Raw genomic sequence first — 14,129 nt, 5'->3', positions numbered from 1 at the left:
TTTTTGATGAAAAGACGAAATTGTCCTTCCCCTTCGCGACGGCGACAGTGGCGGCCGGCGGCCGGCGGAAATGGTCGATCGGAAAAGGTCAGCAGGTGAGACGGCCGGAAACGGCTGCCGGAAACTTACCGATGGATTCTCAAAAACCGTCGCTCATAGCGACGGTTTTTGAGAAAACAATCCGTCGCTAATAGCGACGGTTTTGAGAAACCGTCGCCGATCTTGTTTTGAATTATTTTAATTACTAAAAATTAGACATTTAGCGACGTTTTTTAAACACACCGTCGCTAATTGCGACGTTTTATAAACAAACCGTCGCTAATAGCAACGGTGTTTTGACAAACCTTTCTACACAAACCGTCGCTAACCGCTGTCGGCCGGTGTTCGGCCGGTGGTCGGCAGTTCGTCGCTGGTCGGCCGGTGCTCGCCGCGGTCGGCGGTCCGTCTGTGGTTGGCCGGCGGCGGTCGGTGGCGGGAAATGGTGGTGAGTTTGAATTTAGGAGAAGGGTAAAATCGGAAAAATAGGAGGTATTAAGAGTGGGATAAATAATCCTATGGGGTGAGGAGGTATTATTTTAACCTACCTAATATAACCTAATCATACCTAGGAGGGATAAGGTAGGTTTATTTAAAATTGAACCAAACACTTGATTGGGCCGGATAAATTAGTCTATCACTCCTTGTAATAGCCGAGCCCGGTGTACGGTACGGTTTAAGCTTTATTGTGTTAATTGGGTTATGTGATTAGATGATTATAGTTGTGTTTTGGGCTATAGTATTATTGGCTATTATTTATTTGAGGTGTTAGTTGGTGTTGATTGTTCGTTTCAGCGTTTCGAATCGATTTTTAGTTGTTTTGTTACTGTTCATTGCCGTGAGTAGAGTGCACCCGCGCTCTTAGATGAGTGCCCCGCGGTGTACTATTCATGATTTTGGTTTTGGAGGGCCGTGGCATCACCGCACCCGCGGCAGTGCAAGGACCGCACCCGCGGTGAGACCGCACCCACGGTAATTGTAGCACCGCACCCGCGGTGTTCGTGCATGGGATTTATTTTGGTTGCCGTGAGCTTAGCGCACCCGCGGTGCTTGTGTGACCGCACCCACGGTGTAAGTATGGGCGAGATTTTAAGTGACTTTTTGGGAGTTGTTGGCCATACCTACCTTATCTTCTTTCCTCCATTTCCGATTTTCTCTCTTTTGGCAAGGGTTTTCATCCATTTCTTTTGCTTTCTATCTTTGTTTCTTGGAGTTATTTGGATTTCCGACTTGAGATCAACGTTCTCCGTGGTATAAGGAAGCTTAGGTAAGTTTTTGGTGCAATTCTAATGAGGTTTCGAGTTAAGGGTTATTTTGGATTTGATGTTTTGATGGTTCTATGGATTATTTAGCATGGACTCTTGGATTTAGTCTTGATATTGGTGTTATTTATGGATTATTGTTGTAGGTGGTGTACCAAGAGTATAGTTGGAGGTGTTCTATTGGTTTGTAAGTGGAATTTCATCCTTTTTGCTCACATGATATTATATGTATTGTGTTTTAAAGGTTTCAAAGTGTTATTCCCTTCCATTGATCCATTGTTATGTATTGATTTCATTGATTATCTATTGGAGGCATTGATGTCTCACTATTGTTAAAAAGGGAATACAAGAGATATTATGAGATTGCGAAACGACGGCCTTAAATGCTATTGAGAATTCAAATGTTTTATTGGATTGATAAATATATAGCAAGAGAATTGCATGCAATTAGATGATCATCGACCATAGGCTTTTATCCCCTCACAGTTATCGATTTATATCGATGGGATATTGGCAACCACAGTCACAGATACTATTGATATCAATCCAACCATAGAAAAGAGAATACCATCGTATTGCTATCTATTGCTATGCTATTGCTACAGTTATTGCTACAGTATTCATGTTTCAGAGTCGATGGTATTTATGATTTAAAAGCCATGTTTTACAGTGTATACTATGTATCATTGCTATGTAAGAGTTCCACTTGCTGAGATTTATTCTCATTTCAGTTATTTTCATGTGATGCAGATAAGAGCGACGGACCGGGACGTTGACTGTGGATGGGGGTCATATGCATACGAAGATTGGAAGGATGATTATTTTGTACCATTTTGTAACATGATCACACTAATGATATTTTGTATTTTGTTATGTCATTGGAATGATCATGTTGTTATTTTGTAAACACTTTTATAAAATGTATTTTGAAACTCCTTCCATGTTTGAAAGAAAATTTTAAATTCCGCTGTATTTTAATTGTATCGGGTCAGGGTGTCACATTTAGTGGTATCAGAGCGGTGTTCTTCGGACCAATGCATATGACTTCGTCTACTTTCAACTGTCCGGGTATGTTTTCTTGCTTCTATCCATTGTTATATATTGATTGGTGTCTTGTGAGCAATTGTAGAGTATGCCTCCTAAGCGTAAGGCGGCAGAGGGTGAGGATAGTTCTTCCTCGAGAGTTGTCGACGAGTTCGGCAAGTTGCTTAAGGAGCAGGCTAAGGTGCATAGCGATCAGATTCAGCAGTTGCTCCGATTGCAAGGAGCAGGACAGGGTCGAGGCCAAGTGAGAGGTCAAGTTGCTCAGGCTGTTGGCTCTGATGCCGTCTTTTCTTCTTTTAAGAGAATGGATCCACCGGAATTCGCAGGTAGCACTGATCCTCTAGTTGCTGTCGAGTGGGTCAAGGCGCTTGAAGCTATCTTCGATCATCTCCAGTATGAGGACAAAGACAGGATTAGCTGTGCAGTGTTCATGTTGGTTAAGGCTGCCCGTATCTGGTGGAATGCTACGAAAGTTGGAGTTGATGTTGCGACACTGAAGTGGTCAGAGTTCACTGACTTGTTCTACGACAAGTATTTCCCCGACGCACTTCGAGCGAGGAAGGTTACGGAGTTCTTGGAACTTAGACAGGGGAGCTTGGATGTTGGCCAGTATATTCTGAAGTTCGAGGAGGGTTGCCTATTTGCTCCGTATATTGCTTCGAACGACAAGGACAAGGGCGCTCATTTCATTCGAGGCCTTAGAGCGGAGATTCGTCGTGATATCAACATGTCCAAAGCTGTTACTTTCAAGGAGATTGTGTCCAAGGCACTGTTGGCCGAGCAGGACGAGAAGGACATCGCCAGGGAGAGGCAAGAGAGGCACCAGGCCATTGCTCAGAGAGGTCAGGGTTCGAATCAGAGGGGCAGGGATCGTTTCAAGGGCAAGGGCAAGATGGAGCCGAGTTCTAGACCACCGCCAGTTCCATTTGATCCCGAGAAGCCACTGTGTCCAAAGTGTGGTAAGCATCATCGAGGAGAGTGCAGATTGGGCACTCATACTTGTTTTCGTTGTGGCGCGGCGGGTCACGTTGCTAGGAATTGCCCGAGGGGAGATAGCCAAGGGAAGGTGCAGGGTCGTATCTTTGCGATGACCAAGGAAGGTATTAATCGTGATTCTTCATTGATCTCTAGTACTATTTTGATTTCAGGCAGAGTAGCTACTACTTTGATTGATACTGGTGCTACTCATTCTTTTATGTCTGAATTATTTTTGAGATCTTTGGGTATAGTTCCTTCTGTTCTTCCCATTCAGCTTAATGTTGTTTTACCTTCGGGGGATGTCTTGTGCCCGACATCAATTGTCTTTGCGTGCCCTGTTCGTATTGAGGAGCGAGTTGTATTCGCTGATTTGATTGTTATCCCTATGGTTGCCTTCGATGTTATTCTTGGCATGGATTGGCTTTCGACTTACCGTGCAGTTATCGATTGTGTTGCTAAGAAGGTGACTTTTGCAGATGATGGCCAGGGAGGAGCGCTCGCCAGCACAGGTACTTCACTGGTCCTTCCTTTTATTTCTTGCTTTGAGGCTGAGAGATTGTTGTGTAGAGGTTGCGATGGGTTTCTTGCTTCTATTGTGGATGTTGATAGATTGATTAAGTTGAATGTAGATGATATTGATGTGGTGAGAGAGTTTGCTGATGTGTTTGAGGATGATGTTCCGGGTTTGCCGCCGGATAGAGATGTTGAGTTTGTGATTGATTTAGCTCCAGGTACGGTTCCTATTTCTAAGGCTCCGTACCGGATGGCCCCTACCGAGATGAAGGAGTTGAAGACTCAGTTGCAGGATCTTTTAGACAAGGGCTTTATTCGTCCGAGTTCTTCGCCTTGGGGAGCTCCGGTTCTATTTGTCAAGAAGAAGGATGGTTCTTTGCGACTGTGTATCGACTACAGGGAGCTTAACAAAGTAACTGTCAAGAACAAGTATCCGTTGCCTCGGATAGATGATTTGTTTGATCAGCTCCATGGCGCTACTGTGTTCTCGAAGATTGATCTTCGGTCTGGTTACTATCAGTTGAAGGTTAGGGAGTCTGATATCCCTAAGACAGCTTTCCGGACCAGGTACGGTCACTATGAGTTTCTTGTCATGTCTTTTGGGTTGACCAATGCCCCTTCAGTCTTCATGGATCTGATGAACCGTGTGTTCAAGCCTTATCTGGATAGCTTCGTTATTGTTTTCATCGACGATATCCTGATCTATTCCAAATCCAGAGAGCTTCATGCAGAGCATCTCAGAGTGGTGCTTCAGTTGTTGCGAGAGAAGAGGTTGTTTGCCAAGTTGAAGAAGTGTGAGTTTTGGCTAGATCAGATTTCTTTTCTAGGCCATGTGGTTTCGAGAGATGGCATTGCTGTTGATCCGTTGAAGATAGAGGCGATTCGGAGTTGGCCTATTCCTACCACTGTTTCTGAGGTACGCAGTTTCCTCGGTTTGGCGGGTTACTATCGTCGTTTCATTTCAGGTTTCTCCAAGATTGCCCTGCCATTGTCCAATCTGACGAGGAAGACTGTGAAGTTCGAGTGGTCTATCGATTGCCAGAGTGCATTTCAAGAGTTGAAAGACAGATTGACGACAGCTCCTGTTCTTTCTTTGCCCAGTGGTTCAGAGGATTTTGTGGTCTATACCGATGCGTCGAAGAGAGGCCTTGGTGCAGTGTTGATGCAGCGAGGTAAGGTCATTGCCTATGCGTCTCGCCAGTTGAAGGATTATGAGAAGAATTATCCGACGCACGATTTGGAGCTTGCAGCTGTGGTTTTCGCCCTTAAGATTTGGAGACATTATTTGTATGGCGAAAAGTGTGAGATCTTCACAGACCACAAGAGTTTGAAGTATCTGTTCTCGCAGAAAGAGCTCAATATGCGACAGAGGAGGTGGTTAGAGCTTGTCAAGGATTACGATGTGACGATCAGTTATCACCCAGGGAAGGCGAACGTGGTGGCTGATGCTTTGAGCCGCAAGTCGAGTGCTTCATTGAGTTCTTTGATTCAGAGACCATTGTTGATGGATTTGCAGAGAGAGGAGATTGATCTGGTGATTCCAGGGACCATTGCTCGTTTTTCAGCGTTGGTCATTCGATCTACATTGACGGACAGGATCCGTAGAGAGCAGTCGACTGATGTTCAGTTGGCAGAGTTGAGAGCTAGAGCCGAGGCTAGAGGGAATTCAGAGTTTAGTCTGAATGGTGATGATTTGGTAACTTTCAGAGGCCGCATTTGTGTTCCTTCTGGCGACGATATTCGTAGAGACGTCTTGACAGAGGCTCATACCGCACCTTATTCGATTCATCCAGGCAGTACGAAGATGTATCAGGATCTTCGTCGACTCTACTGGTGGCCAGGTATGAAGAGAGATATTGCTTTGTTCATTTCTCAGTGCCTTACTTGTCAGCAGGTAAAGATTGAGCACCAGAGACCTGCTGGGACATTGCTTTCTTTGCCGATTCCTCAGTGGAAGTGGGAGCATATCACTATGGATTTCGTGACTGGTTTACCCAGGACGCAGAAGGGTTTCAATTCCATTTGGGTTATTGTTGATAGATTGACCAAGTCAGCGCACTTTCTCCCAGTCAAGACGACGTATTCGATGTCTCAGTATGCCGAGGATTACATTGCAGAGATTGTTAGACTTCATGGTGTGCCCGTGTCGATTGTGTCTGATCGTGACCCTAGATTTACCTCAGAGTTCTGGAAGAGTTTGCACAGAGCTATGGGTTCTCGATTAGCTTTCAGTACAGCTTATCATCCTCAGAGCGACGGTCAGTCAGAGAGAGTCATTCAGATTCTGGAGGATATGCTCAGAGCTTGTACTATTGACTATTCTGGTAGCTGGGATTCCAAGTTGCCTCTTGTGGAGTTCACGTACAACAATAGCTACCAGGCGACGATTGGCATGGCACCGTATGAGGCACTTTATGGCAGGAAGTGCAGATCCCCTTTGTTTTGGGATGAGGTTGGAGAGAGGAAGATGTTGGGTCCCGAGTTGGTCCAACAGACTGCCGATGTTGTTGCAGTTATCAGAGAGAGGATGAAGACTGCTCAGTCCAGACAGAAGAGCTATGCAGACGTTCGTCGTAGACCTTTGCAGTTCGAGGTTGGCGATCATGTTTTTCTGAAGATAGCACCTCTCAAGGGTGTGATGCGATTTGGCAAGAAGGGCAAGTTGAGCCCTAGATTCATTGGTCCATTCGAGATATTGGACAGAGTGGGTGACCGAGCCTACAGATTAGCCCTACCGCCCGATCTTGACAGAGTCCATAATGTGTTTCACGTATCGATGCTCAGGAAGTATATTGCAGATCCTTCCCATGTCCTTCGCCATGAGCCATTGGACTTGACGCCGAGTCTGACTTACCATGAGATTCCGATTCAGATTCTGGATCGCACAGTTAGAGTTCTGAGGAACAAAGAGATCGGCATCGTTAAAGTCCTTTGGAGGAACCATTTGATTGAGGAGGATACGTGGGAACCAGAGACTGAGATGAGAGAGAGGTATCCTGAGTTGTTCGTGCCGTGACGTCAATTTCGAGGACGAAATTCCTCTAAGGAGGGGAGATTGTAATAGCCGAGCCCGGTGTACGGTACGGTTTAAGCTTTATTGTGCTAATTGGGTTATGTGATTAGATGATTATAGTTGTGTTTTGGGCTATAGTATTATTGGCTATTATTTATTTGAGGTGTTAGTTGGTGTTGATTGTTCGTTTCAGCGTTTCGAATCGATTTTTAGTTGTTTTGTTACTGTTCATTGCCGTGAGTAGAGTGCACCCGCGCTCTTAGATGAGTGCCCCGCGGTGTACTATTCATGATTTTGGTTTTGGAGGGCCGTGGCATCACCGCACCCGCGGCAGTGCAAGGACCGCACCCGCGGTGAGACCGCACCCGCGGTAATTGTAGCACCGCACCCGCGGTGTTCGTGCATGGGATTTATTTTGGTTGCCGTGAGCTTAGCGCACCCGCGGTGCTTGTGTGACCGCACCCGCGGTGTAAGTATGGGCGAGATTTTAAGTGACTTTTTGGGAGTTGTTGGCCATACCTACCTTATCTTCTTTCCTCCATTTCCAATTTTCTCTCTTTTGGCAAGGGTTTTCATCCATTTCTTTTGCTTTCTATCTTTGTTTCTTGGAGTTATTTGGATTTCCGACTTGAGATCAACGTTCTCCGTGGTATAAGGAAGCTTAGGTAAGTTTTTGGTGCAATTCTAATGAGGTTTCGAGTTAAGGGTTATTTTGGATTTGATGTTTTGATGGTTCTATGGATTATTTAGCATGGACTCTTGGATTTAGTCTTGATATTGGTGTTATTTATGGATTATTGTTGTAGGTGGTGTACCAAGAGTATAGTTGGAGGTGTTCTATTGGTTTGTAAGTGGAATTTCATCCTTTTTGCTCACATGATATTATATGTATTGTGTTTTAAAGGTTTCAAAGTGTTATTCCCTTCCATTGATCCATTGTTATGTATTGATTTCATTGATTATCTATTGGAGGCATTGATGTCTCACTATTGTTAAAAAGGGAATACAAGAGATATTATGAGATTGCGAAACGACGGCCTTAAATGCTATTGAGAATTCAAATGTTTTATTGGATTGATAAATATATAGCAAGAGAATTGCATGCAATTAGATGATCATCGACCATAGGCTTTTATCCCCTCACAGTTATCGATTTATATCGATGGGATATTGGCAACCACAGTCACAGATACTATTGATATCAATCCAACCATAGAAAGAGAATACCATCATATTGCTATCTATTGCTATGCTATTGCTACAGTTATTGCTACAGTATTCATGTTTCAGAGTCGATGGTATTTATGATTTAAAAGCCATGTTTTACAGTGTATACTATGTATCATTGCTATGTAAGAGTTCCACTTGCTGAGATTTATTCTCATTTCAGTTATTTTCATGTGATGCAGATAAGAGCGACGGACCGGGACGTTGACTGTGGATGGGGGTCATATGCATACGAAGATTGGAAGGATGATTATTTTGTACCATTTTGTAACATGATCACACTAATGATATTTTGTATTTTGTTATGTCATTGGAATGATCATGTTGTTATTTTGTAAACACTTTTATAAAATGTATTTTGAAACTCCTTCCATGTTTGAAAGAAAATTTTAAATTCCGCTGTATTTTAATTGTATCGGGTCAGGGTGTCACACTCCTAATCCCTCGAACCAAACGGGGTGTTACGGATTACCTATTGGCTTCGGCAATCCCAGTAGAGGAGTGGATGAAACAGAGAGACGTGTACAGTTGGGATACACAGAAACTGTAGCTGCAGTGGTTCAACTCCGGGATCCATTAATGCTGTGCGAGGCAGTAGTAGGCCTTATATGATAGCATTGATTCATGCAACATGTGTCTCTGAAAAGTTTTCCTCGTCATAATGCGGAGAAGAAGTTCAAATTGACGAGCGTGCAGGTTGGGGGGCCGAAAGCGAGAAGTTCATGAAGCAAAAACGTTTGGGATAATGATAAGATTGACGGCGTTGCAGTGGCTGGTGGCGTATGGGATAGGGAAGGCGGGGAAGAAGGGCAAACGCCTTGCTGCATCTAATGGAACGGATCTGTTGTGGAGCATTTCAGCACGTGTGATATGTGGCTCAAATCCATAGGAAATCCTATGTCAAATTTGCCAAGAAATTTTTATCACGAAGCATTTTGCTGTTGAGTAAATACATGGCACTTTGACGTTTTTGGTTTTTTTAGGGTAAATATTTTAAAAAATATAAATTATTTGACTTGTAAATGTATTTTGAGGTGGTGGCATGCAGTTGTTGGTGTTAACCGTATTTCCGGGGCTTTGCCCATTTCAGAAGGAAGCAACCAATCCAAATTAAAGACCGACCCTTTACCTTCGGCGTCGCCGTTGATCCTTCAATCCAAACGAACCTACTTAATTAAAAAAAAAAAACTCTCCAAATTAAAAACCTCTGCCAACTGCATTCCTAGCCTTCAGTTCCACCATCCAAGTTTGCTTCAGTGGATTTCTCTCTATACACGCACTTACATTACATCAAAGGTAAATGATGAAAACGATTTTCTAAAGAATTGTGTTCCCATCTTTAGTCCGTAAAATGTTTCAGAAATCAACAATGAATTTCAAAGAAATGTCCAATGATCATATTAAAGATGTAAAGTCGCCAAGGTCTCCGAAAGAAATGCAAACTAGCGTGGATACACTATCAACCTCACCTAGATCTCCAAAAGGAATACATACTCCCTCCCCAGGGTCACCAAGATCTCTGAGGTCCCCTAGATCCCCTGGGAGTCTGCGCAAGAATTCAAGGCATTCCTTTTCTGGAAGAGATGGTCGTCCTAAAAAGGGTAAACCATTGATGTGCGCTTAGATTCATGTAAAATCATATTTTTGTTTACAATGCTTGTGCAGGCGGATGCGGGGGAAAAGGAACTTGGGGAGGTCTGCTTGACACAGAGGATGGCCATGTAATCGACCCTGATGATCCAAATTACACAAGCCATGAGGTAATTGTTTCATGTTTCCTTGTTTCATTAATATAGTAATTTCACATTTCTATCACAATAACTTATGATTTCAGGAAGAAGACAAATCGATCCCTAGAACAAATCCAAAGTTTGAGGAATTCAAAAAGAAGGCTACGGTTATAGTAGAGGAATATTTCGACAATGATGATGTTATCTCAACTGCCGATGAATTAAGAGAACTAGAAATGCCAAGCTACAATTATTATTTCGTCAAAAAGCTCATCTCCATGGCCATGGATCGCCATGACAAAGAAAAAGAGATGGCTTCCATTTTATTATCTAAGCTCTACGGTGATGTCGTTGATTCCCCACAACTTTACAAGGGTTTCCAAAAGCTCGTTGAATCAGCGGACGACTTCATAGTTGATATACCAGACACAATCGATGTATTAGCTTTGTTCATTGCTCGTGCAATAGTGGATGACATACTCCCACCCTCGTTCTTGACAAAGACCGTGAATAATCTCAGTAAAAATTCTATAGGATTTGATGTGATCAAAAGGGCCGAAAAAGGATATCTGTCGGCCCCTTTACATTCTGAAACGATCGAACGCAGATGGGGTGGAAACAAGAACAAAACAGTCCAAGATTTGAAGATTAAAATTGATGACTTGTTGAAGGAATATGTTGCTAGCGGTGATATTAAAGAGGCTTTGAGATGTATAAAGGATTTGAACGTTCCACATTTCAACCATGAGGCAGTTAAGAGGGTGCTTATAATGGTTATGGAGAATAGACAAGCTGAGAGCTGTTTGCTTGAATTGCTCAGAAGGGCTGCTGAAGAAGGGCTGATCAATTCAAGCCAGATATCGAAGGGCTTTGGTCGTACGATTGACTTAGTTGACGATTTGACGTTAGATATACCGAATGCAAAATTGTTGCTGCAGTCTTTGATCTCAAAAGCAGCGTCAGAGGGTTGGTTATGTGCCTCGTCTTTGAAATCCCTTTCATCTAATACGGATAGACAGTCAGTTGAAGATGATAAAGTTGAGGCATTCAAGAAGAAGGTAGGCTCGATTATCCATGAGTATTTTCTGTCTGGTGATGTTTCTGAGGTTATTCGCTGTTTGGAGTCCGAAAACAGGTCGTTCTTGAGTGCACTAAATGCTATTTTCGTGAAGAAACTAATCACATTAGCTATGGATAGGAAGAATAGAGAGAAAGAAATGGCTTCGGTTCTGTTAACTTCATTATGTTTTCCATCTGATGATGTTGTGACCGGCTTCACCATGCTGATAGAATCGGCTGAAGATACTTCCTTAGACATCCCTGTCGTAGTTGAAGATCTAGCCATGTTTCTGGCAAGGGCAGAGGTGGATGAGGTCTTGACCCCAAAGCACTTGGAAGAGATTGGAAACCAGTTTTTTGAACCAAATTCAGTGGGAAATAAGGTTATTTCAATGGCATCGTCCATGTTAAAGGTTCGGCTTTCTGGGGAACGTATTCTAAGGTGCTGGGGTGGTGGAGGGAGCTATAAGAACGGATGGACTATCGAAGACGTAAAGGACAAAATCGAAAGATTACTAGAAGAGTTTGAGTGTGGAGGTGATATGAGAGAGGCATGTCGATGTGTAAAGGAACTTGGAATGCCATTCTTTCATCATGAGGTCGTGAAGAAATGTTTGGTGACCCTTATGGAGAACAAGAATGAAAGGGTGTGGAGTTTACTGCGTGAGTGTTACAGTATCGGGCTTATAACGACGCATCAAATGACAAATGGGTTCGGGAGAATGGCGGAATCTCTGGATGATTTGGCTTTGGATGTGCCAGATGCGAAGAAACAGTTTCAGAATTTAGTGAAGCGAGCAGAGAATGAGGGATGGCTGGACCCCTCATTTTGTCACAACGGGTCGAAAGTTGATTTGGACAACGGATTTTGCTAATTTTGACCAATAATCCACCAAGATTTATTTTTATTTGGTATATTTCTCTGATGGTTTTAATGAATGGAACCACCTAAATTGTTGGGCACTAGGCCAAATACCTCTACATTTCAATTTACGAGTTAAAATTTATAAGTGAAAAAATTGTATAAATTGTATGGCAATAACTTCTCGTGTAGCTAGCAAAACTTCGTCTGCAATGTTTCAGTGATAGTTCCTGATTTAGCTAGCCTTTGGATGTTGTGACTTCTTCTATTATTTTTTGGTGTTTGACGTGCAACATACAATATCTATAAAATCGAATCGTCTTAAAGAAAAATCGAATCACATTGGTAAAGGTACATGACCAGGATATTTCTACCAAGTTTTCGTGAGATGGTTTTTTTAGGAATTCTTGCTACTTAAATGATAAACATAAATTTGATTTACTTGTCAAATCAGTTATGGATTCCACATCTATAAGGAATCTATTGAATCATGGTTACTTATATTTTCTCGGATCCGTTCGAATAGAATTCTTTTTCGTGATGAGAAATCTTCTATCTATATCTATATATAAGTGTTGATAAAAAGTATTGTTTTTCAAATGTGAAACGACAAAATTAACTTTCTAAACACATTTTTTATGTGTACATCATGAAACACAATATATTGCATTCTACTTCACTCTTGTTTGAAAAACATTTTATATAAGGTTGAATTGTATTTATTCTACTTCATTCTTTGTTTCAAAAACATTTTATATTTATATTTACATGAGAAAAATAAGATTGAATTATATTTATATTTTTATTTGTATGTAGTAAAATAAGTCATGTTCATGTCCTTAAATGTTTAAGCTAATTAAAAAAGTCACTATTAAAATTACTTCATATTAGCATTAGTTATTTTTCTTTTCTTTTAGTAAGTAATGTTCATGTCCTTAAATGTTAGAGCTAATTAAAAAAAATCACTATTAAATTTACTTAATAATAGCATTAGTTATTTTTCTCTCTTTAACAATTTTCTTGAACTTTCATTTAAATTCTAATAAAATTATTTATGTTATTATTGGTCTATTTAATTATTATTTGAATAAAATCAATGAATTATTAAAAACAATTATAATTTAATTAAAAATTACTTCAAAATCTTTATATATATATATATATATATATATATATATATATATATATATATATAAAGAGCCAGATAAAGTATCTGAATGCTTTAAATAGAGAGTCATCTAAATAAATTCTAAATTAAATATATAGGCAGATGAAAAAAAAATGTAAAATCACTATTATTACTTTTAGATTAAATAAATGAAATGAACCAAAAGAAATTTTTTATTTAATCAATTTTTAAAAAAATTATTTTGTCAATTCAATTCAATTTTTCAATCCATATTGTTTTTTATGTGTTATACTTATTATCATTTGTTAATAACACAAGTTTTGTACATTGAATTTTAACTGTAGATGTATTTTTTAATTTATATTATATCTAATTGGTGTAAACGTGCATTGCACGTATTTTATGCAGTATCTATAAAAATGTGGATAAATATCATTGTTTTCTAATTGTGAATCGACAAAATTAACTTTATATACACACTTTTTATGTGTATATCATGAAACATAATATATTGCATTCTCATTCTTTTTTGAAAATATTTTATTTTATTCTATATACCTATAAAATTGTAGATGATGGAAAAATTTTCCAATTATAAACGGACATGAGAAAAATAATATTGGGTTATTTTTATATTTTAGTTTCTATATAGTAAAGTAAGTCGTGTTCATTATCTTACATGTTTGAGTTAGCATTAATTATTTTCTCATTTTAATAATTTTTTTAGACTTTTCTTTAAATTATAAATTAAATTAATTATGTTATTTATGGGTGAGCTTCACTATCATTTGAATAAAGTCAATGAAATATTAAAAATAATTATAATGTAATTAAATTAAAAAATACTTCAAAAACTTTTATATATGAAGGACCTAGATAAAATATTTCAATGTTTTGAATTGAGAGTCATCTAAATAAATTCTAAATTAAATATATTGGAAAATGAAAAAAAAATTAAAATCACCATTGTTACTTTTAAATTAAATAAATGGATTGAATTGAAAAAAAAAATTAATCAAATTTTTTAAAATTTATTTATAAAATTACTAATTTCTAATTTCTAATTTCATGAATAAATATAATATTTTATAACTCAAAATATAATTGTGCATTTAAATAATAATAATCAAGAAAATAACTAAACGTAAATCACAAGTATCTATAAAATCATCTACATACAATAAATATTATTATACTAAAAGATATTTTTGTAAAACTGATAAATGAGAAAGAGTTATGTGAAAAATCAAATCAATTTTTTTCATTAGTTTTCTCC

The 14,129-nt window shown here is 39.6% G+C and overlaps 1 protein-coding gene across 1 annotated transcript; it reads left to right on the top strand.

The window, feature by feature from the left end:
* Positions 1-9,296: 9,296 nt before the first annotated feature.
* Positions 9,297-12,006, top strand: LOC140806540 (MA3 DOMAIN-CONTAINING TRANSLATION REGULATORY FACTOR 2). The gene is made up of 3 exons (XM_073163091.1): positions 9,297-9,674; positions 9,739-9,833; positions 9,908-12,006. The coding sequence occupies exons 1-3, from the start codon at positions 9,425-9,427 to the stop codon at positions 11,735-11,737; spliced, it is 2,175 nt and encodes a 724-aa protein (XP_073019192.1). The 5' UTR covers positions 9,297-9,424; the 3' UTR covers positions 11,738-12,006.
* The last annotated feature ends 2,123 nt before the right edge of the window (positions 12,007-14,129 follow it).

The sequence above is a fragment of the Primulina eburnea genome, chromosome 12, assembly GCF_022965805.1.
Source record: "Primulina eburnea isolate SZY01 chromosome 12, ASM2296580v1, whole genome shotgun sequence".
Taxonomy (NCBI): Eukaryota; Viridiplantae; Streptophyta; class Magnoliopsida; order Lamiales; family Gesneriaceae; genus Primulina; species Primulina eburnea.
Note: the sequence above shows the minus strand (reverse complement) of the source record. Positions and strands in the feature narration are given on the sequence as shown.

Coding starts and splice junctions, on each gene's coding strand:
- LOC140806540 (XM_073163091.1), top strand. CDS start 9,425: ATGTTTCAGAAATCAACAATGAATTTCAAAGAAATGTCCAATGATCAT. Junction 9,675..9,738: donor AGATGGTCGTCCTAAAAAGG/GTAAACCATTGA, acceptor ATGCTTGTGCAG/GCGGATGCGGGGGAAAAGGA. Junction 9,834..9,907: donor CAAATTACACAAGCCATGAG/GTAATTGTTTCA, acceptor TTATGATTTCAG/GAAGAAGACAAATCGATCCC.